Raw genomic sequence first — 24200 nt, 5'->3', positions numbered from 1 at the left:
CCAGACTTGACTCATTCAATCAACTGATCTCACTCTTCGGACAGCTGATTGGTCAAACTGTGAGCTCTTGCTTAGTTGGAAAGAAGACCTGCAGCCACAGCGGCCCTTTGTGGAACAGGTTGCCCACCTCTGTATTAACGGGACAGTTCCCCCAAAAATCCCAAATTTATTTTTCCCTCATAGGTGCAGATCTGACATCCCGACTGTTTCAGTGTGATCTGCTGAGTTCTGGAGATAATAATATAAGATAAAATAAGCAGACGTCTCCTCGTTCTCCACCAACCACATCACTGCGCAGAGGCAGGTGTGCACCTCCCCTCACCCTCATGTGGTGGCGCTGGCCTGTGGAGGTGAGTTTCCAGCTAACAGATGCAGCTCGCTGACGGCAAACGTTTGGTGCTGTCATGAGCTCGAGCCTCCGAAAACTCCCAGAACTCCGCAACTCAGACTGAACCAGCCGAGATGGATGAACAGAACAAACAGGTGAGGGAGAAGTGCTTGATTTTTGGGTGAACCAGCCCTTTAAAACAATCCACTAAGAGCTGAACAGAAAATCTCAAACCAGCCGAGAACCAGCGATTGCAGACTTGCAGCCTTTCGGGGAAGTTTGTTTAAAATGTAAAGCTTGTGTTTCATGTTGCTGTTTAAAGGAGGTTTAGCCTCTTCTGACCCGTCGGCGGCATGCAGAGAGCACTGAATGTTTGCACATCACCACAGAGGGTTTAGGCGACTCACTGCCACGTCTGAAGACGATGAGCCGACGTGACAAAAACGAATTATTGTTCTTAATTAAAAACATGCACAAGGCGTTTCAGTAGATCACAGAACCTGATTGGCTGTCAGAGGATTATTGGCCAGTTTTTTCTAGGTAACTTTCCACCAGATCACATTCTGCCTCAATCGTCTATTTTTGTGACGGAGCCTGAAGTTTCTTCAGAGGTTAAAAAGCAGGAAATATCTGCCTGCATGGAACTTCCTGCAGCATGAACCAGTTTGTGCTGATTGATTAATCTTTGAATAGAAGCTCATTACTCATTGGATCTCTAACAAAGACACTGATGAGAGCGTTTGTGTGTGGGCGGTGTCCTCCAGTGGACAGCAGCAACTCTTCAGGAGGAAAATGTGCAGCAGACTCTATATACAGTTTGATTGACAGGTGAAGTGCGGTGACATGAGGGCTGAGCGGACTCTAAACGTCCTCGCCGCTCGATGACAGACGGGAACCTGCAGCCTGGAATAGAAGCAGTAGTTTCGTACATGGTGATTGCCGCCGGCGAGCATCCGGTCACGTCTGGCTCTTGCAGGTGTGCACATCGACCTCCTGGTGGCAGTCTCGGCAGCGCACAGCACAGCACCAGTGGAACTTGCACTCGCACTTGGTGGTCCGGCTGACCCGCGACGTGTCGTAGCCCCGACCGCAGCACATCACCTCGCAGCCGTCGACGCCCCTGGATGTCCGGTTACAGACCCGCCCCCCAGTCCCCATTGACCCTGAGGGGGGACACACAGAGAGGTCAGTGAGGGTTTATCGGCTCTTTCCTCCTGTTTTCCTCGTTATTACTTAAACATTTTCTGATCTGTGCATCAACTTCTTGTTGCACAATACATGTCTTTGGGTGGGGGTCAGTGGGGGTCTGAGACCTCTGATTAAACACCTCCACCAGCTGCAAACCTCAACATCTCAAATCAAGCCAGTCATTTTGTTTTTATATGTAAAGTTGGTTTGAATTGTTTGAAGGTGCCAAGCAGCTGAAAGTCCTGCAATCAAAGTAAAATGTACTGATTTTGCAGAATGGAGCATCTCAGAATCATGTTTATCATGTTATTGGATTATAAATGTGATGCATTATGGGTAGGCATCACTTTAATGTTGCAGCTGGTTAAGATGGAGCCATTTTCAGATAATTTCTGGGTAATTTATGCATAAAAATGTACCATGTGATTATATTTTGAATTGATAATTGAAGCTGTCAGATGAACATAGAGGTTCAATGTTTGCCTCTGAAATGTGGCGGAGTGAAACTATAAAGTAGCATAACATGGAAATATTGAAGGACAAGTACCTCAAAATTGTATTTAAGAAGAGTACAAAGACTGTATTGATCCCACGCTGGGGAAATTCACTTGTTACAACAGCAAGAACAGAAAGAAGAAAAAGAACAAATAGACAGCAAACAGATGCAGTTAAATCAAGTATAATGTGTGTTAAATTCAGAAGTAAATATTGGTTAGTTTGACCCAAAAAAATATGTGTAAGTGAATTCAAACTGCATGTTGAAACCGTCACTCAGCATCAAAGTAAAAGTCTGTTTCAGTGTCTCTGCGGGACTGAATTTTGACATGAGATGAACTTCTGAATCTAAATCGTCTTGTCTTCATCTCGTCTCCACTGGATGAATGTTTGCTTCATCCTCTCCACGCAAAAACACATTTCAGTCGTTTCCTTCCAAAGCCAGATTTCCTGTTGGAGCCGTTTGACACCTACACTGACAATTATTCCAGGCCCAAAAGGTGAGAGGCATCATGGGAAATCACTCTGGATTTAAAGGAGGATGTGACTTGGCTGGTGTGTGAGACACAATGTGGCCAATAGGAGACGTTTTTTGGGGGGAACAAGAGCCAATGGGAACGCAGCATGCTGCTGGCAGATGAGATGGGGAGGAGGAGGAGGGGGAGTAAGAGGACGAAGGCTGGACGGAGGAGAGATGAGAGATCGATGACAGGAGCTGTTAGCCTGCAGCCGGCTCTTCATCAGCTGTTCATTTTACAGGAGACTTGCACACACACACACACTTCTCAGACAGCGCGCACACACACACACCTCCACGTACCGTATCTACATTTTCAGGTGTGCGTGTGTGTGGTCAGCTTCACTTATAATGAAACTGCGGAAGCCTAGAATGGTCATCGCTCTCATATTTTTTATTTTATTTATTTATTTATTTTTTTGATCTTCATCAAACCCCAGCTGCCGTTTGGTGCTTTTTACCTAAAACCTGATCTGGAGCCGATCAGCTGATTCTGACAATCAAATGTGATCAAAATTTCCACGTTGGAGTTCTTTTTTTTGGTCAGGCATCTTCTTGGCTCAAATCAAACATGTGACCTCCCTGAACTTCTGCACCTTCCAAACAGACCAGGATGCTTCGCTGCAGCCGCCCTCACACACACACACACCGAAATCCAAACTGCAGCAAACTCTCCTACCACAGTGAGACCCCCACCTCATGAAAATCCTCCACCTCTTCTGCGTGCCACACCTCCAGACTGAGACGACGACTATGATTGGTCGAAGCTGAAGGCCTGAAACCCTCACCGACTTGCCTCGGATTAATGTTTGAGCGTGACTCGTGAGACGATGTCCATGAGCTGTGGAGGACGCCACAGGTGAGACTGACTCCTGCTGTCTCGCTGTGAAGTGTTACTGAAGGAGAACATGTGTGTCTCCTGTATAAATAAAGGTTTGGGAAAAATGCCGAGCTCCATCTCCAACACTGTTCTGGAATTCACTGCTGTTTACATTCTGCTTCGCCCTGCGAGTGCGGCCGTCTCTGCTCCGTTCCCTCGCCAGGTAATGTGTCTGGGCACGACCAGAAGTCCTGCCCCTCCCTGGCGGCCCGCCCATCATCCACGGTATGCTGCCCTACCAGGGATGACATCACAGCCGGAGTCTTCCTCACAGCCTTCGCTCTCCCTGCGTCTGCTTATTGAATTAAGATGAGGGGGCGCCGAGAGATGAGTTTAGCACCTGAGCCTTGCCGGGGCTGAGGGAAATTGATTTCACACTTTGAAGAGGCACAGAGGGGCCGTCTCACTCTGTGTGTGTGTGTGTGTGTGTGTGTGTGTGTGTGTGTGTGTGTGTGTGTGTGTGTGTGTGTGTGTGTGTGTGTGTGTGCACAATGATTGAGGGTGAGTCTGCATGTCTTTGAGAGGTTTTTCAGTGTGTGTGATGGGAATTAGAGGGGGATGACTCAAAGTGTGTGTGCGTGCGTGTGCACACGGTGCTTCAGTGTCGTGATAGAGTTTGTCTGTGTGTGTGTCCTGGAGGAGCTGGTCTTCAGAGAGGCGGCAAGTTCAGTTCTCATGAGAGGCCCACGGCGAACACTGTGTGTGTGTGTGTGTGTGTGTGTGTGTGTGTGTGTGTGTGTGTGTGTGTGTGTGTGTGTGTGTGTGTGCTTACATGTACACAGCACCTAAAACCTTCATGTCTGCTGTGAAGCCTCTATTTGTTCCCAAAAGGGGCCCTCAGACCTCCAGAGGTCCATCAGGAGGTAACACTCAGAATAACTAAAGGATTAATCATTTGGAATAAAAAATGGAGACAAACGCCCATCACACTGTCTTAGTCATTATGTCTTAAGGCCATTTTGTTTTATGAGTCCAAAACTACAAAAATATGTAAAAACGTCATCATATAAACCAAAGAAAAGCAGCCAATTGTTGAAATCAAACAGCTGGAACGAGGGAATGTTTCCATTTTAGCTTCAAAGACAAACAATTGTCATTCTTCAGCTAATTCAGCCTTGTTTAGGCGGCGTCACGTGACTTAAACGTAGAACTTCAGTGTCCTGGTGGCCGAGTGGAGATGAAGAACTACACCTCACATGCAATCACAGCCTGGTGTTGCATGTTGCGACCCTCCTCCTCCTGCTTCCATGTTCCAGCTGAGCTCCAGCAGACGGTGAGATGAACTAACTGTCGTAGCTTTTATCTCCACCTGTGAACAGTCCAGCCCTCCACGTAAAGACTCTTTGTGCTTCTTGGAGCCGTAAAAGTGTCTCAGACCATGACGGTGCCTGATGGACGTGAGTCCTGCACACAAGAAACGGGACAGATGGTTCCCAGCTTTGATTCTCCGCAAAATCCAACGTCTCCTCTGTGTCCTTCAGCAAGAAGTTTACCCATCATGCAATGAGCTGCAGCTCAGTCACACAGCAAGGCAAATTAAAATGCGCTGTTTAGTGTCAGGACGGCTGTGACTGGTTACCCACAATGGAACACAGAAAAAATAATTTGCACATAAATGCAGATTTGTCACAAAATGAACTTGAACTGAAGCTGCAAAAAAAAAGAAACCAAAGTGTGTGTGTTGTGTGATCCAACCTGCCCCTGAAATACGCCTCTCTTAGCAGGCCAGCCGTTCCCTCAGGCGTGTCTGTTTGCGAGTGTGTGTGTTTGCAGCCGCAGTGATTTATGGTGATCTGTGGCGTTCAGGTTTCAGCCCACAGAAGTGTGTAATGGGTCTTATACTGGCCGACACCCGATCGCCATGGATCATCTGCTGCCTGACAGGCATCTGCCTCCACTGGAGCACACGCACGCATGCACACACACACACATGCACACACACTAACACACAAATGTTTGCCTTCTCATACTCGCCGTCTTGTTCCAAGCTTCACATACATAAACACAGATTTCACCCTCTTAGACACACATTTCTGTAACGCTTATGTTTGACACTAGCATCTGTGAGTCATGCCGTCAGAGCCGTGGGAAGGGGCTTTCAGCTGGGGTGGGAGCTCAGGTGGGCCATGTTGTATTGTTCCAGTGATATCAAAATAATGGTCTTATTCTGACTTGTTGATGTAGCAACGTCATACTGTTACACAGCAACGACAAGCATGGCTGACAGCGGACGTGATGCAGGACATCCTCCTCACTCAGTTTTTACCCTCTGCTTTTTAACCTAAAAATACATTTCCCTGAGCTCTGCAGGACCCAGAAAGACCCGACTGTTGCAGCGACACCGTCAATACGAGCTGAACCTCTGTGATCACACTGTAAAAGATATTCATCAGCTGTTCATTCATCAGAGTTTTAAGTCCCTGTTTACACACTGGAGACACGACACAACGCCATCACTGTGAATTAAACCTGAAAAACACATCGGCACCAATCATAACGGCTCAAAGATGTGGAGGAGCTGATTAGCCGTTTGCAGCTTAATTAACGACGTCTTGCTTGGAAGAAGAACCCTTGATCTGCTCTGTCAGTGTTACTGAACCTGGTTCTGCTCGAGGTTTTGTGATGACACTTGTGGCAAATCTGTTCACACGCCTCCTCATTTAAGGGTGTGTTCATGCCAGTCGATGGTGGTTCAGTCGAAGTGTTTCCTTCTTTGGTTTGACTCATTCAGTTCAACTCAGCTGGAACCAAATAACGTTTAAAACCTCCAAAAGAATAAATGTCAGAAGTTAAACCAGATCTTTAAATGTCTTATTTATGTCAGTGGACATGAATATTTCAGTGTGTCATTTGGACCCGTTTAAAATGAGCTTTGAGCCAAATGTTGCCTGGTTTGAATCTGGACGTCAGCTCATCTTTTGATCTGCTGCTCATCAAACCAAAGCTGACGGTTCAGGATCTAAAGTTTCAGCTGACGTCTGACTCAGGCTGCCACGTGTTTACCTGACTCGTGGTCCCGTATGCAGTAGTCTGGCGAGTCCTCAAAGTACACCAGGTCATTCTTGCTGGGCCGTTTGAAATGCGTGTGCGCTGCGGTGAACCCGGTGCCGTACTGGTTTACGGCCACCTGGATGGCGCCGTTGTACCTCTTGCGAAGGTGGTCTCCAGTGCGCCTGAAATCGGCCATCGCCAGCCAGCAGGTCCGAACGCTGCACGACCCACTGACGCCGTGACATTTGCACTCCAGAGTCATGAAGCGCTTCACCGCCTGGTGAGGAGAGAACAGGAAGTAAGCCTCAGAGAAGGTTGTGTGTGGATGGTGCAAGTTCAAGCTTCACAGATCACAGCAGTTATTGTCCTACAGTGATGATGAACTGAGATCTCGAGCAGTTTCAGATCAGGATGATCAGGATTCAGGATTCAATGTTACTTAAGTTTCAGAATCTTCCTATTCTGTAATAAAAATGCACCTGAATATCAAAAGCAGGTAAAACTCCATTCTGAGAGAGATGTTCGGCGTCTCCTCACCTTCCTGCCAGCTCGATTGTTGTGCAAGTTCATGAGTGCCCGGGCGTCCCTCTCCTTCCTCTCCTTGGCATCCACAAAGGCCTGGCTGAAGCGCATGGCATGCTCCACGTGGTCACTGCAGCCGCCCCAGTCAAAAGGGCCCTTGGCGTCCCGCGACGAACCCTTCTTAGTGGGATCGCAGGAGCAGGAGTCCAGCTCGCCTTGGCTGCAGGCTCGTGCCAACGTGTAGACCACGCCGGCCGAGGAGATGGCGTACATGAAGGCCACCTCGCGGCTGCCTGAGGGGAGAGGATGAGACAATGTGAACGACTGCCAACAATTAGAACAGCGAAATTAGAATTAACAACACAGCTTCAAGGCTTTTGAGGCGAGTCCAGGTCAAGTCTCAGATCTATCAGTCCTTTAGGGTGAGTCCAGGTCAAGTCTCAAGTCTTTTTTCTGGTCTCTGATCACAAAGCTGCTGATGGTCTTTATTCCACAACTGAGGTTGAGTCCTTCAAGCCTGAAACGTGAATGACTGAAGTCTTTTGGAAGTTCCAAGTTTTGGAAGGCAATTAAATGTCAGTGGTTCAAGTCAGGCTACAGCTATGAGCTACAGGCTTCATGATCCCAAATAGTCACTTTTTAGGAATCTAAAAGCCTTCAAAATGTAATGATGGAGGATTAATTATGTAAAAGAAACAGCCAAACCAGAGCTCTAACAAGACTGAGAGTCTCAAGCCACACTTGAGCTAAGAGCTAACGTCAGCGTGCTAACATGCTTACAGTGACTCTATTAAAATGCTGATGCTAAGCAGGCGTTGTGTTCACTATCCTCCTTTTCTGTGCTAGTACGCTAAGGACTACTAATTAGCGCTCAACGCAGCACAACTGAGGCTGATGTTTACAACTCATTCTGAGGGGATGTGACTGTGTGGACCACATTTTTGGGCTAACTAACCCTAACCCAGGGCCATGCAGAGACCTTTGGAGGGGCAGGTGCTCAAAGTTAAAAGGGGGCACATGGAGCGCGAATTTGAAACACCATACAGAAACATACCTTGCAATATAACTGGTTGAATGGTAGCAACCCATATTCATAAAGAATGTAACATGGAATCACAACATACCATATCATTGTCCACACCTCATATATCTGTTAGAGGCCAGTGCAAAGCAAAATTAATCTGTTTTACCTGATGGGGGACATTAAACAGCTTCTGTTGAGGGGGTTGGTGAGGAAGCTGCTGCTGCTATGACATTTCATACCTTTTCAAAAATTGTACTGTATAGCCACGAATTTAATCCATTCATAATCTGCCCTTTATTCCTAGTGCTAAATTAATAAAGTAAAAACTAATTAAATGATATAGAAATCATGTATTTAAATATTTGTGTGCTTTTATTCAGTTTGACTATCGACAGCAAGGTTCTAAAAGTTAAATAATTTGTATGTATATTATATTTAATTTGTGTGTAAATGTTATAAACAAACAAGTACTGATATGTTTAAATGAGAGGTTGAGAAAATCAAAATTCAAATTCTTCTATTATTGTTGTATTTATACTGCAAAATTATGTGAATATGCATATTGCAAAGTTTTAGTAAAATAACATAGTCTATGCCTCATTGCCTCCAGAAACATAGGAAAAAACAGCTTGACAGTAAAATAACACATGATATCTCTCTAATGCACTTTGCTCATGACAAGAGAAACATACAGAAACAAACAAAAAAGCCTCTCACACGCTGTGTGTGCGGCTATAACTTGTGAGAGGTGTGTATGCAGAGTTGGATGACACAGAGGATGCTCGTTGCTCACTTCACTTCGTCAGTCATCTTGCAAGAATACACCGTGCACAAGCGAATACGCTGCAAAACCTTTTCATCGGACCAGTTTTTTACTGCCTCGGGTCTTCTTCGGTTTCGCGAGACTAGCAGTGGCCGTCTCCAGCAGTTTAGCGATTAGCAGCAGGGCACGTCTGGGCACGTCAGGGCAGCGATGCCCCCCCGTTGCACGTGCCTGCCCTAACCCTGGACCCACAGGGTGAGGTCAGAGGCTGACACCGCATAAAAAACACAGATCAGCACAGTTACTGGTCCACTTCTCCACATCAATAAACTCCACTCATGTCAGATGCGTATCGAGCATGAAGGTTTTATCTCTCACTCATGTTGGGTCGGGTGTTTTCCACCACAGGCTGGCTGACGGCACAATTAAGCCACAGCAAACAGACAGATCCTTCAAATGCTTGGCCAGCGCTGCTACCTGTATGACCCGTGTTTGTTGTCGTCTGCTGGAAGCTTTCATTTCATGCAAACGCTTCATCTGCCTCCAAGATGGATAGACAGCGAACGGTTACCAGCAGTGCCCTGACAGAGAATCTTTATCTGCCCCCACATGGAACTGATGAGAGATCAAAGGCTGAGAGAGGGTGTGTGTGTGTGGGGGGGGGGGGGGGGTACATCAAACATGACATCCAGTCATCTTAATCCAGAGTTGCTAAAAGTGCTATAACACTCTCAGCTCTTAGCATGAACTCAGTGCTGCCCAGGGTCTCGCCTGTCAGACTGTCCAAAAAAGCTGCCCTCAACTTTTAATTGGTGGAGCTCATTGCGATGAAATAAAAGGATATTGTGAACGGAAATAATAATAATAATAATAATAATAATAATGGGCTTTGCAGAAAAACACATCTCTTAAAGTTTTGTAAACAGAACTGAAACTCAGATATTAGTATTAAAAAACTACAAATGACGCCCAGCCCTGGCACACACGCATACTCTGTGTGTGTGTGTGTGTGTGTGTGTGTGTGTGTGTGTGTGTGTGTGTGTGTGTGTTCCAGTTCAGCTGCTAAGTTGAGCGTGCCTTACGAGGTTAATGAGGAGAACGAGAGAACACGACACCAGAGAGGGAAAACTCCGGTGTAATTGTTTGAAATTAGCCCGCTGACATTGACAATAAGGAGCTTCTGACGGGGCCTCGATGCGCCGTGAGAATGCTGTGTGACGCGGCCGGGGCCCCGGCTGGGAGGTCCGAATACCACACGGCTGATTAGAGGCCCCGACATGAAACGGAGTAACTCGAAGGATCCGCCTCGCAGGTTAAATCTCAGGGCATGGGAGAGGAACGTCAGGCTGCCGGGTCCTGTTGATCCTTCAGCGGCAATAAAAAAAAAAAAAAAAAAAAAAAAAAAAAAGATTAGGACTTGTTGCAACGTGTCCTCGCAAGAGACGCAGACTGATTTTAGCTGCTGAGACGCGTAGTGACGTGTCTAATTTGACAGGATGCTTCTGTCCAGAGTTCACGTCTGTCGCAGGCAGCAGCGGCCGGCTTAATGCTGATAATCGCACTAATTACTGCAGATGAAGAGTCATTTGTCGCTCTCTTCATGACATTTACCCCCCCCGGAAAACACATGTGACTGCGTCTCGTCTTCGCTTTGAAATGCGTGATCCTGAAGGTGATCAGCTGACTGAGACAGTATCTGACACGAACACCGTTAAAATAATCTGTAAAATGCTGTTTAAACTCAAATCAAATGATTGTCTCGTCTATAAAACGTAGTGAAATATTACCACCACACTGTTCCCAGAGTTCAAAGTGATGTCTTCAGATCTATAGTTCTGTCAGAACAAGCAGAAAATCTGAACACCTGAGAGGCTCGAACAGGTAAATATATTTCTACAGTGTTTCTGCTTGTTAAGCGATTCATCAATCACCTGACCGATTAAACTGCCTCCAATTAATTCTCTTTTCAGCACTAACTCTGCAAACCAGGGGTCATAATGTAGCTATAAGGGGGGGGGGGGGGGGGGGGGGGGGGGGGGCTCTCGCAGTGAAAAGCCAGCCAGATGTTTACATTGGTCGCAACATGTTTGTGGCTCCGAGCAGATCGGCGCTGCGACACTCGCCATCACGCAGGGATTCAATTCCAAAGCGTTACCTCATCAAGGTTTTGCTCATGACAGGTCAAATGATGATGTCTCGACCACAAAATCGTCTAATTTTTAAATATTTGATCGAATTTAACTCCCTGTTCATTTAGAGGAGACAACTGTAAAACCACAGCATCTAAACATGAGAGATTTTCCATCCATGTGACGACAGAGAGAGACACTACGTGATCCTTTATGAGCCTTAATTCAAAGCAACTTTCATTAGACGTCAGACATACTGTAATGAATGAAGGCAGGTCATTCAGAGTAAACTCCAACAGCTGACATGGAAAACTACCCTGAATGATGTGATTCTCTACAACCTCAAACCTGCCCCATGTTCATTTTTCATTTGTCTGAGGGGTCAGAGGTCAACTACAGAACAGCAGCCCTGGACCTCAGAGAGGATCAGCGACTTGCTCAAGGACACTTCAGCTAGAAAGATGCTTGCTGGACATGAAGGTTAGATTTCAAATCATGCAGATTAAGGACCATCACTTCTTGTTGTCCCAAATTTATTAGGATAATGACTTTTAAAATCTCCTTTAGTTTAAAATTGGACATTTTAGGCTAAAGTAAGATAAGTGTCCCCTCTTGGTTCTGAAATTCCTTCCACTCACTGCGCAGCAGCAGGCGTCCGAACAGGTTGTGGTCCCTGGCCGTGGTGTTGCAGTTCCAGCGGTGGTTGCGGAATTGGTGCTGGCACTCTGAGACCCAGTCCTTTATCCCGGCCCCTATGGCCTGCATCACTTTTGGGTGCTGGCGGCACAGCTGGCGCTGCTTGTTCACCAGACCGGGAATGTTGTCGCACATCACCGTGGAGCCCAGGGTGCCCATGTACCTGCAGGGTGGAGGAGCAGGCAGACAGACAGCTGAGGGGACAACCTTTGATCCGTCCATCCAGGAAAATGCCAAAAATGTGGATGACAAAGGACTCAATCACTGGAGTCTCAGTAGATGATCTCAGTAAATGCCTACATTTCAAAAAAAGACATGAACGCTTTGTGGGACAGTCAAACAGCAAGAACAGAAAAAGGAGAAAACATTATGAAATGAGGCAAAAAGGTGTCTTCTTGAGAAACGTGGTGAAATCTCTCAACAAGTCCACACTCCACAAGTACCTGCAGAGCAGGGTGATGAAAGACTGGCAGGGAATTTGAACGCATTCAGGCTGCAGGGATTTCCTTCAGCAATTAAAGAAAGATGGAGCAGCAGAGAGACTGTGAGGGACACTGTCTGTCCAAACAGCATCTCAGTATCACAAGAGATGAGACGAGACGAGATTTGAAACAGAAGTTTTTCATTATAGATTCAAGAGAGAGACAGCAAACATAAAGAAATTAAAGTATATCAAATGACTTTATCCTGGAAACGTATCTGCCCGAATATTATGTCTTCAACTTTAGTATTTCCAAAATTACACTTATGGAGGGAATTTAGACGCTCATTTTTTTCCGATTAACAAAGGGAAAACAGGTCTTATTTAACAGTTTTGAGGGAAACTTAGACTTTTTAACACTATTAAAACGGAGGAGGGGAAACAACTCGAGATAATTTAATACAAATCAAATGAACTATTTTACAGATGGTGTAATTCAGATTAAACGACGTTTAACGTTTTATTGGAGCGCATTTTGCGCGTCGTGGTAAACGTGACAGTTTAAACCGTGGATTCAGGGCTTCAGCAATTTCATTTCAATACAGATGTAAAACCGACGCACAATACTTACCACCAGGACGTATCGACCTCGGCCGTCAGCCAGCAGATTGCTACAGATAAATAAAAACATATTCCACTTGGCAATAAGTTCATATTAACCAAGCTGCGGTCCTTTATGGATCTTGACGGAGCATTTCCACGGATGAAAGAAAAATAGAAAACACCAGAGAAGTCACAACTTGTTGAATCTTCAAACCAAGCTCGGATTAAAAATGGATCATCACAGGACAGCCGGAGGACGGAGGTCTGCGCGTAAAAGCCATGACGGACGCGGGCTGTGCGCTGTGACCAAGAGCCTCTGAGGAGAAGCTACAGCGCGACTGTCTAATAGTCCAGCAAATATTTTCAGTGGAGATGATGAGCTATCAAGTTTAAATTGCTTTACACAAGGGGTGGGCAGAGTCCCGTCTCAGGAATGAGGTGAAGAAATGAGATGTCTGAGAGTATCTGTTCAGGCTGGTTTGACACCAGACAGGCTTGGCCCGCGTCCAGGCCGGAGCTCAGCTGCTCTGAGATGTGGTCCAGGCTGATGGGCTCCTCACTCAAACTGCACCGACGCGTTCAGGGAAGGAGCCGGAACACTCAGCCAGTCATTCACAGACAGCCGCTTCAGTTCAGCTGCGGGGGACAACATGGAGCAGATAATAAAGATGGACCGGCGCGTGGAGGGCAGACGACAGCAACATTTAGGGCTCAGTGTCGACAATAAAAACATCATTTTCAGGAGTGCGCAGTGGCCACTGGAAGCAGAGACTGGCATTTTATTTAGAGATAAATAATCTGACCTCAATCTATACACCCACATCACTTGGCTCCCACGCGCAGTTTGTGGGCATATATTTCCCTTCTTTTGTAAACTTTCTTAATTTTTCCTTCATTAAGGCCTAAAACTTGGTTTTATTTTAAGGTGAGAGCCCACTGACGCACAGGTACCAAATATTTCTGATACCCAAAGCGTGACACATTGTTATTTTACAGCCTTAAACAAACCCAGACTCAGTCCAACTAATAACTCTGGAATGTTTAAAAAAAGAAAAAAGGAAAAGAAAAATGGCTGCTTCTCCCAAACCAGCACCCAAAGGTGATGTGTCCATTTCAATTGGATTGCCTATCAGGCCTTTTTGAAGTCTCTTGGGGAAATCTGTACCACTGTCACAGGGTATTTCCTCCATCTTTGATCTGGCCTGGGTGTATCTGGAGGTCCAGAGACCCTGACCAGATGAGATTAATGGGCAAATTGGATTTTTCTCGTGATCCCTGTGGAAGAAAACCATAAAACAACAAGGAGATTTAGAGCACTCTCTGTGCTCTTCTCAGCCCATTGAACACGACTTTGTTGTTGCAGCAGCAGCAGCAGTTGAAATACGTCTGTAATACAAATCCAATTTAATTGGAGTAATTTGCTCACCTTCGGACCAAATCACATTAGGCCGCTCACCGCATTACACATTGTGTTTTATGAGGAGAGGGACTGACAGTCTAACGTCACTGATGCAAAGTCAGGTCAGGCCTGAAGAGACTGACTCTAACTGACCAGGGACGAAGCTTGTGAGGGATGCAGCTTCTGTCTGTGAGGATCAGTGTCGGTAGAGACCCGTCACTGTCACAGCACTCAGGTTTGGAAAAAGAAACATTTCAGCTCAACATTTTTGGAAATAAACTTAAATGAGACACTGGATGTCACTGGTGCCTGTGGGGTGAGCATGCAGCTGGAGTCAGGAGACAATTAAGTCAATAAATAAGTCCATTACTTTAAGTCCTGATACTGTATTTTAACTGATTCATCATTTCAACCAGGATCAAAAATATTTTTTACAGGCATTGAAAACAACATTCTGATCCAAATCTTAATTTGACTCATTCTACAAAACTTTAATTTCGACTTAAAACACACACAAAAAAACACTTAAAAGAATCCAGAACTAAACTCAGACAAGTCAGAGCAGAGCAAAAGTGCTACAGCCCAAATCAAAAACAGCCTGTGGTGTCAAACGCTGCTCTCCAACACGTCGGTCCTTTCATAACTCGACTAATCAGCCACATTAATCAAACCTAAACATCATGATGAGCTCTTTGAACAAATGACTGGCACATCAGCACACACTCCTGTGCATCTGCAGGTAAACCTTGCCGCGGGCAGCTTTGCAGAGGAGCAGGATGAAGGCGACTCCGAGCGCACTCAATGCGACTCCAGTCAGAGGCCACATCCTCCGGTTGCAGTGGGAACTGGTCTGAGGAGGCTGACAGCAGTCTTCGGCCTCGTTTATCTGAGGGAGGAGGAGGAGATTTGCATGAGAAACTCGTGCACAATCCTGTGGGTAGAGCAACATGACCTCAGGCAGGAAGCAGAGGGGCTGCAGGTCATTCCAACTTAATCCGGTCTGGATTACGGTAGTTAACTGGTTAGACAGTTTCAGGACAGTTAAACCTCCACTGGGTGGGAAATATGGGCTGAGTTACAACTGGGTGGGAATCAAATGGAGACCAGTTCATTTGGAGGATGAGGGCACGTCTGGTCTCATCACACCACCGTAGCATGACTCGAAAACCTGAGTCACTGAAGCTTCCTGAGCCAAATCCTGCAGGACTCATGAGCCAAGTCGGATCTCGGTCATGGTCAAGTCACGGAGGAGTAATGCTCCTCATAAATAAACTCTGGAGTCAGAGGGTGACAGCATCGCACTGAATCCCAGTCACGTGAGAAAGTCTGAGATGCGAGTTTAGCTTTCTTCTGGTAAATGTGACTTGGGAACTTGTGGTTTGAACCCACATTTCTACAACTTCCTGAATTCTGACAATGAGGACATTCTTGTAGCAGACAGTGCCAGGAAGGTGTTATTCCCACAGGACGGAATTTGTAAATATCTGCTTATTCTGAATCTGATGCAGACACACGTTTCAGAGACTGGGAAAGATGTGGAATGTTCCAAAAACACCTGTTTGGAACGTTCCACAAATAAACAGGTTGACTGGTAACAAGTGATAGCATCATGATTGGGTATGAAAGGGGCATCCTGGAAACACTCAGTCGCTCACGAGTGAGGATGACATCTAAATAAATTCAATTTTAATAATGAACTTGATTGAACTGTATGGTGATTCTGATCGTCTGATTGTATGCAGGCCTAGAAATCAAAAATAACACGCTTCGCTGTAAACTGTAAACTAAAGAGTGCAGCAGAGATATGAACGTGTCCGAACCTACCAAACAACCAATCTCTATAGATGAGTGATATGGTTGCTAATCAATACTTTCAATTCAACAGTTACTTCACTGAGTGTTAAAACTTCTGGAACTGAGAGCTAATTTTACAGCCTGAGCTCTTTGGATGAATAACATCCCACCCACTGGCAGCTACTGGTCATAACTCCACCAGCTCAACAATAGAAGGTGGTACTATGATTGAGGCATCAGCATTTCGAGTCACACTTTTAAAGCCAGTGATGTGAGTGATCAGGGGTTAGTGGGGGGGCTCTGTGGTTCATCTGTTTGCGATCGGTGCTTTTTGCAGAGAACGGTGTTTTGGTGGATTTCCAGCATGCACTGCTGCACTGACTGACGTGGAGCTTCAAGGGTCCTGCATGAGGGAACCCGGTGTGTGTTCACACCTGACAGAGTGATCACAGTGAAACTACCAACAGCCGACTGCAGCCTGGTGCTCTGTGCATACAGACACTCCAGGAAGCAGATCAGGGAAGCAGTTCAGACTACATCGGCCAAGCCGTCACAAGAAATCTTTATGTGGTTCAGTGGCTCTCGCCTCTATGCTGCCACAGCATTTAATGTCACTGAACAGTGTTTTTAAAGCTTCACGAGATACCAGTTTATTAAAGGTGCCCTGCAGAGTTCCTCATGTCTAGTAGACCTACTGAGCAGTTTTCACAGCTCCACAGGGCACCTCCAAGTAGTGTTGTTTTTGGCAGCCTGTTTTTATTTTAGTGTTAGTCTAGTCTTGTGTCAAGCTGTCATTTTAGTTATTAGTTTTAGTCACGTTCATACTCTTTTTAGTCTAGTCAAGTTTCAGCATTTTAGTCAGAATTACCTGTGACTATTTTAGTCTACCCACTGCGCAAAGGGGCGTCCATACAACGTCTTTTTAAAGTTATTTTTGGACGTCATCTGAAGGTGCAGAACGTTACTCCAGACGACGTCTTTTTTAGACGTCTCTTGAATGTCGATTTGTGACGTCCATAGTACGTCCATATGGGAGCTATTCCTAGTCCTAATGTGGTCTTTGGGGGACGTCTTTTTTACGTCCAAATGTGGTCCTTGTTGACGTCTTTTCTACGTCAAATTATTACCCATTTTAGACATTGATTTTATACTGTGCTGCTTCTAGTTTCTATGCATAACTGTAGTGCCATTGTAGAAGGTGGCATACTGTTCCAGGTTATTTTCCTATTGCTTAATTTGAATCTATCACCAGCAGATGGTAACTGGAAATGCATAAAAGCATCCATTTAAAACCTGCTGACAAGCCAAATGAAGGTACAGTAAAATTAACAGGTACAGGAAACTGTTTCCTACCTTGTGGACTTAAGACTACAGTCAGGTTAACAATAAATCACAATCCAATCCTTTTTTCTTTTTTTTTTTATTACAATTTTTATTGTAAAAATATGCAAACATTTCCACAGCATACTTTAAATCAGGCATGTCAAACTCATTCCACAAAGGGCCGTGTGGCTGCAGGTTTTTCCTCCAACCAATCAAGAGCATGCAGTCTGACCAATCAGCTGTCTGAAGACTGAGATCAGCTAATGAAATGAGTCAAGTCTGGTGTGCTGCTGCTTGGTTGGAAAGAAAACCTTCAGCCACTCGGCCCTTTGTGGAATGAGTTTGACATGCCTGCTTTAAATGGTATTGCAAAGATATAAACACAGAAAGCCCGCCCCTCCAATCCTTTAACATTTGCACAACATGCTTTAAATGCTATTGCAAAGATACAAACATAGCAGAACATGAAAGCCCGCATAGAACATGAATCAGCCCTGGGTGACCGGGAAGCCCCCCCCCCCCCCAATCCTTTGGGGTGCATGCTTCAAATGGTCAGCAGCATGTTGCCGTATGAGTTCCTGAGTTGCGTCATTATCAAACTTCATTACTCCATCTGCACAAGTAGAAAAAGACAAATGATAAGAAATATGCACAGACAAACTGCATTCATACACCAAATCATCTTTGTAACGACAATCGGTTTGAAGTAGATTAAAACGGCAAACGCTTTATATGCATAAATGAACATATTAACTAGAAGCTCGATGGCTGACAACTTACCTGCAATTTATGCCTGTTGGAGACGTCCACAATCCACAGCCAGCGTGCGTTTTGCTTTCACAATACTCTTCTTCTTCAGGTTTTATAGGCACAATACCTGGGCCGATGGGAGCGGCTCTTGAGTTGCACATTAATTGGAGTGACGCATGCCTCAGCCAATCAAAATGGCATTGACCCTTCTTCTTCAGTTCTAACGCGGTTAATTTTTTTCCCCTACACCTCACAGAATAACACTAGAAAAACAGGAAAATGTAAACAATCAAAATATTACTTATATTTGTTTTACCCTTTTAGGCATAAGCATTGATGACTAAAATAATCATACGGCTACAAGTAACAACAACTTATTATTATTATTATTATTATCATTATTATTAGCATCATCATTATTAGGCCTATACTACACTTGTCTTAGACGTCCTGAAAAGTGACCCATCCCGACGTTCAAATGTTCAACTGTATGTAGACGTCGAAATTGGGTCATAATTTAGACGTCCAGATCTTCAACTGCATATAGACGTCGAAATTGGGTCATAATAAGACGTCCAAATACCTAACCTATTTTGGACGTCGAGAATAGGTCCATATTTGGTCTTGGACGGACGGACGCAATATGGACATGATCTGGACGTCCATACGACGTCCAATGTTTAAGGGGTAGTTTTAGTCGACGAAAACTGATAACATTTTAGTCTAGTTTTAGTCAGGGAAAATTGTATTTTAGTCTCTTTTTAGTAATGAAATTCTATTGAACCCAGTCAATATAGTATAAGTACCTAGTAGTAGGCAATAGACGAAACCAAAATTTTCTTTTAGTCAAACCCATTTCACAATTCAAACAAAGTGATCTTATTATTATATTATTGTTACCTTATAAACTCAAGAATACATTGATTCCAGCCATGAAGACGCTCTGATTTGAATTCACAACATGTTTGTTTTACCAACCAAAGCCGGATGGCTGGCTTCTAAATAATGCCGCGAGTGGGAACTAATGCCTGCGACTGCCCATTGCGACCTGATGCAGCCCCTAAAGTGAGACACAGGAAACAGAAATACTCTCAACGAAAATGAGGAGACATTTTAGCAGAGTTTTTATTTTGTAAACCACATTTACTGTAGTCTCGTTTTCATTCGTCAACAATATTGCATGATATATTTAATTATAGTTATCCTCACATGACCAACATATACGTTGCGTCTCGTTTTCGTCACGTGATAAAGGTTCGTTCGTTCGTTCCACGACGATATTTAGTCATAATTTTCGTTGACAAAGGCAACGCTAGCTCCAACACCTCCAAGCTGTCCAGCTCACAATTTTACAAACAGTTGCTCATTTCCACTTCGATCGGACATGGAGCAGCATTATTGTCCACCTGGAGTGAATTTTCTGACCATCTGATTAATCCAAGTCTAGTATTCACCCTCCCTTTAGCTCTACACCCACTGCTGAGAATCCCTTCAGCGGCTAGATGTTCCACTTCATTCACCAGCTCGTCACTAACTTCATCTATCTGCTGCGTTAAGTACAGTGGGTTTATCAGAGCTTGTCTGCAGAACAGCTGCAGCAGGAAATGAGTCTGATAAGAGTGCTTCCTGCTAATGCTCATGTTCCTGCTAATTTATCAGGTGTCACACATTAATCGGAGCCAACACTAGATGGCAGCAATGAGCATCATAACCCGTTCACACTCATTTTCACGTTTCATTTCTTCTTCAGGTTAATGTGAGAAAAACTTGAGGTTTGCTTTCAAAGAAGCACCAAAATCCACCAACGTGTGTCACAGCTGATGTAATGTGAGAGCTCCAGCAGATGCACTGATACAATATTTGTGATTCGCGAGTGTGTGTGTTCCAGCACACACGCTTCCACAGATCAGGTCATAGTGTGTGTGTGTGTGTGTGTGTGTGTGTGTGTGTGTGTGTGTGTGTGTGTGTGTGTGTGTGTGTGTGTGTGTGTGTGTGTGTGTGTGTTCATAGTATGTGTAGGGCCCTTCCTCCCTGGGCTGGGAGCCAATAGGTCCAAATGGGCTCCATTGGCCGTCAGATTTTTGTCTGACACAATCGAAGAACCTCTCCCACACCCCAACCAACACTATCAACACACACACACACACACACACACACACACACACACACACACACACACACACACACACACACACACACACCTACCTACACTATAAACATACTCACACACCTCTATCTGCTAACCAACCTCCTTTGCTCTCCCCGTACCCCCTCCTCTACCCATCCCTTTTCTCCCTTCTTAAACTCCCTCACCCCGCCAACCTGCATCCCCTTCTCGCTTCCCTCTGCCCCCACCCTTCCCTTCCCATCAGCCCTCTCATCCCTCCACCTCATCGTCTGTGTGCTGACAGGTCGATGTCACAGCGGCGCTGACTTATGAGCTGTGAGGATTCTGCCCTGTCAGGAACGATTCTCTCCTCTTGGAATACAAATGAAAACACACACACACACACACACACACACACACACACACACACACACACACACACACACACACACACACACACACACACACACACACACACACACACACACACACACACACACACACACACACACACACACACACACACACAGAGTCAGGTGCACACATGCAAGCACTCCCGCACATACCTGTCGGAGCTCGCCAGAATCCATACATCCCAATACATAACACACACACTTTGTTCCGTTCATGTTGCTTTTAATCCTCAGTAGTAAGAGGGAAGTTCTCAGAACACCCGTCAACAGAGAAAGGAATTTAGATTGACTTCCATGAAGTATGAATGTGTTCGAATATTGTGGATGTACCAGCATCACGGTCAACACACGCATTTTTCATAATGACTTATTTCAAATTTTAAGTCAGCATTATAATCAAATTTCCAGCTACATTTACTGTTTTTTTAGTTACTGTTATTGCCATTATTAATATTAAACATTATTGTTAAGCAGTACAATTTCCTGCCTCTGTTTTCTAACCAAAAATGAGGCCAGAAATCCATTTTTTTTGCACGAGAGGTAGGTAGGCCGTGCAGAAGCCTGTTGTTTAGTCACTGCAAAGCTTGGAAAATTAATAAATACAGATAGTGAAGCGTAATACTGGTGGCCTTATATTTAAGTGCAGTGCCTGCAAAATTCGTCATTGTGTGTGTGTGTGTGTGTTGACCTGGCACAGCAGAGTGCGGAGGCAGGTGACTTCCCTCTGCAGGTCTTTCGTCTGCATCACCAGCTGATTGCAGATGGCCTGCGCCTCCTTGTTCGAGTCCAGTGAGAAGACAAGCTACACAGAGGACCAGAGAGACCAAGTTCTAGTTTAGAAATCAAGCTGGATGGCAGGTGAGATAGAAAGACATGAGCAGACAGAGGACGCACTCATGAAGACGGCTGGTGTCACTGCAGTCAGGGACACTGGACAGTTGACGGTGCTCAGCCTTCACTTTAAAAAAGAAACATGCAAGTGTTCACCACTCTAAGAATCATTTACTCCATTATTATTAAACAAACAAACTTTTATGCAAATGTATTTTTTAATTCAAAATGAGGACTTTCATGTAGTTTAACACATTTGGAAAATGAGCTGCACCACAAGTGCTCCTGCTGCCGAAACATCAGCAAGCTAGCATGAAGTGGCAGCCAGTGCGTCACCTCCTCCTGACACCTCCTGACTGGCACCACTGCAGGTGACATGTACCTGAGGGGCCTGGCAGGGGAAACGGCTGATGACGTCCCGAATTGTCTCTGTCAGGTAGCAGCACTGCTGCCTCACACTTATCAGGAAGTTATGAAACTCCTCAGTCCTGCAAAACACACACAACTGATGGAGAAGGTCTGATTGAAACATGTAAATATACTGCTTGATTTGTTTTAGCATGTAGTTTTTATGAAAACAGTTACACATGTACAGTTTTGTATATGTGTTCATCATCAAAATCATCTACCTGTATTTTAGATCCTATCCCGACTAAGCTGTTTAAAGAAGTATTACCTCTAATTGACTCTTCAGTATTAGACATGATCAATCTGTCTTTATCAACAGGCTACGTACCACAGTCCTTTAAAGTAGCTGTGATAAAACCGCTACTGAAAAAGCCTACTCTTGATCCAGGGGTTTTAGGCAACTATAGACCGATATCCAACCTTCCCTTTCTCTCAAAAACTCTTGAGAAAGCAGTTGCCAATCAGCTGTGCGACTTTCTAAACAATAATAGTTTATTCGAGGATTTCCAGTCAGGATTTAGAGTACATCATAGCACAGAGACAGCACTGGTTAAAGTTACAAATGACCTTCTAATTGCATCTGATAAAGGATTTGTCTCTGTACTAGTCTTATTGGATCTTAGTGCTGCATTTGACACCATTGACCATGGCATCCTATTGCAGACACTGGAACATTTCATTGGCATTAAGGGAACTGCGCTAAGCTGGTTTAAATCCTACCTGTCAGATCGCTCTCAGTTTGTACGCGTTAATGATGACTCCTCTGCTGACTAAAGTCAGCTATGGAGTTCCGCAGGGTTCTGTGCTTGGACCAATTCTATTCACCTTATATATGCTTCCTTTAGGTAAGATTATCAGGAAGCACTCAATAAATTTTCATTGCTATGCAGATGATACCCAGCTATATTTATCAATGAAACCGGAAGAAACCAGTCAGTTAACTAGACTACAAGCACGTCTTCATGACATAAAGACCTGGATGACCTGCAATTTTCTGATGCTAAACTCGGACAAAACTGAAGTTATAGTAGTAGGCCCTAAACATCTTAGAAAGTCACTTTCTGATGACATAGCAGCTATGGATGGCATTGCGCTGGCCTCCAGCACCACTGTAAAGAATCTGGGAGTCATCTTTGACCAAGACATGTCCTTTCACTCCCATGTAAAACAAATTTCAAGGACTGCCTTTTTTCACCTACGTAATATCGCAAAAATCAGGAATATTTTGTCTCAAAATGATGCAGAAAAACTAGTCCATGCATTCGCAACTTCCAGGCTGGATTATTGCAATTCCTTACTATCAGGCTGCCCAAATTCGTTGCTGAATATTCTCCAGTTGCTCCAGAACGCTGCAGCACGTGTTCTGACAAAAACCAGGAAGCGAGATCATATTTCTCCAATACTCGCCACTTTGCACTGGCTCCCTGTAAAGTTTAGAATAGAGTTTAAAATTCTCCTCCTTACTTACAAAGCCATAAATGGCCAGGCACCTTCTTATCTTAAAGAGCTCATAGTACCTTATTGCCCTACTCGAACACTGCGTTCCCAGAATGCAGGTCTACTTATGGTTCCTAAAGTCTCAAAAAGCAGAACAGGAGTCAGAGCATTTAGCTATCAAGCTCCTCTCCTGTGGAACCATCTTCCAGTCTTTGTCCGGGAGGCAGACACTGTCTCTACATTTAAGAGTAGGCTTAAAACTTTCCTTTTTGATAAAGCTTATAGTTAGGGCTGGCTCAGGCTTGTCCTGGACCAGCCCCTAGTTATGCTGCTATAGGATTAGACTGTCGGGGGACATCCGAAGATACACCGAGCTCCTCTGTCCTTCTGTCCCTCTCCATCCGCACGCTCTCATGTCCTACCACGGTGTGTTACTAACTTAGCTCCTTCCCCGGAGTCTCTGTGCTTTGTCGTCTTGCAGGTTCCCATGGACAGTGGCTGAATCTGGATTGTGGATTTCAGCTGCGTCTCCTGCCTTGGCCCTGCCTGACATCCACTGCAACTGCTACTGCTATTATTACATCCACTGTCACTGTTACTGTGATTGCATGTCTGTCTCTCTGTCTGCATCTGTCTCTCTGTCTGCATCTGTCTGTCTGTCTGTCTGTCTGTCTGTCTGTCTGTCTGTCTGTCTGTCTGTCTGTCTGTCTGTCTCTCCCTCTCTTGCTCTTCCTCTCTCACCCAACCGGTCGAGGCAGATGGCCGCTCACCCAGAGTCTGGTTCTGCTCGAGGTTTCTGCCTGTTAAAAGGAAGTTTTTCCTCGCCACTGTCGCCAAGTGCTTGCTCATGGGGGAATTGTTGGTTTCTTTGTAGATAAAAGAGCTTGGTCTGTACCAGCTCTGTATGGAAAGTGTCCTGAGACAACTTCTGTTGTGATTTGGCGCTATACAAATAAAATTGAATTGAATTGAATTGAATTGAATTACTGTACTGTATGCCAAATCTCTTCTGGTTCCATCTTCTCAAATGTGTGTTTGTGTTTTTTTATCTTTGTAGACGGAGAACCTCTGGATTCATGACTGATGGTTCAGACAAAACAAGTCACTTGGACGTGTGACCTGAACTTGTGGTGGGGATTTTTCACAATTTCTTGACATCTAATACTAAACAATAGATAAAT

At 44.9% G+C, this 24200-nt stretch overlaps 2 protein-coding genes across 2 annotated transcripts in view; both read right to left on the bottom strand.

Moving 5' to 3' along the window:
- Window positions 1–1101: 1101 nt before the first annotated feature.
- On the bottom strand, window positions 1102–12803 carry wnt2 (wingless-type MMTV integration site family member 2). The gene is made up of 5 exons (XM_070971718.1): window positions 12586–12803; window positions 11476–11696; window positions 6937–7214; window positions 6412–6676; window positions 1102–1491 (listed from the first exon to the last, which is right to left on the bottom strand). Exons 1-5 carry the CDS (start codon window positions 12666–12668, stop codon window positions 1286–1288), a joined length of 1053 nt encoding a protein of 350 aa, XP_070827819.1. The 5' UTR covers window positions 12669–12803; the 3' UTR covers window positions 1102–1285.
- A 1865-nt stretch (window positions 12804–14668) lies between these two features.
- asz1 (ankyrin repeat, SAM and basic leucine zipper domain containing 1) overlaps window positions 14669–24200 on the bottom strand; it is a 28113-nt gene continuing 18581 nt past the window's right edge. The window contains exons 11-13 of the mRNA XM_070971717.1: window positions 21557–21662; window positions 21032–21145; window positions 14669–14842 (exon numbers count right to left, since the gene is read on the bottom strand). Of these exons, the coding sequence (XP_070827818.1) occupies window positions 14669–14842; window positions 21032–21145; window positions 21557–21662 (394 nt within the window). The remainder of the gene's footprint in view (window positions 14843–21031; window positions 21146–21556; window positions 21663–24200) is intronic.

Source organism: Chaetodon trifascialis, chromosome 10, assembly GCF_039877785.1.
Source record: "Chaetodon trifascialis isolate fChaTrf1 chromosome 10, fChaTrf1.hap1, whole genome shotgun sequence".
NCBI lineage: Eukaryota > Metazoa > Chordata > Actinopteri > Chaetodontiformes > Chaetodontidae > Chaetodon > Chaetodon trifascialis.
The sequence above is the reverse complement of the archived record's forward strand: the minus strand, read 5'-3'. Positions and strand labels throughout refer to the sequence as shown.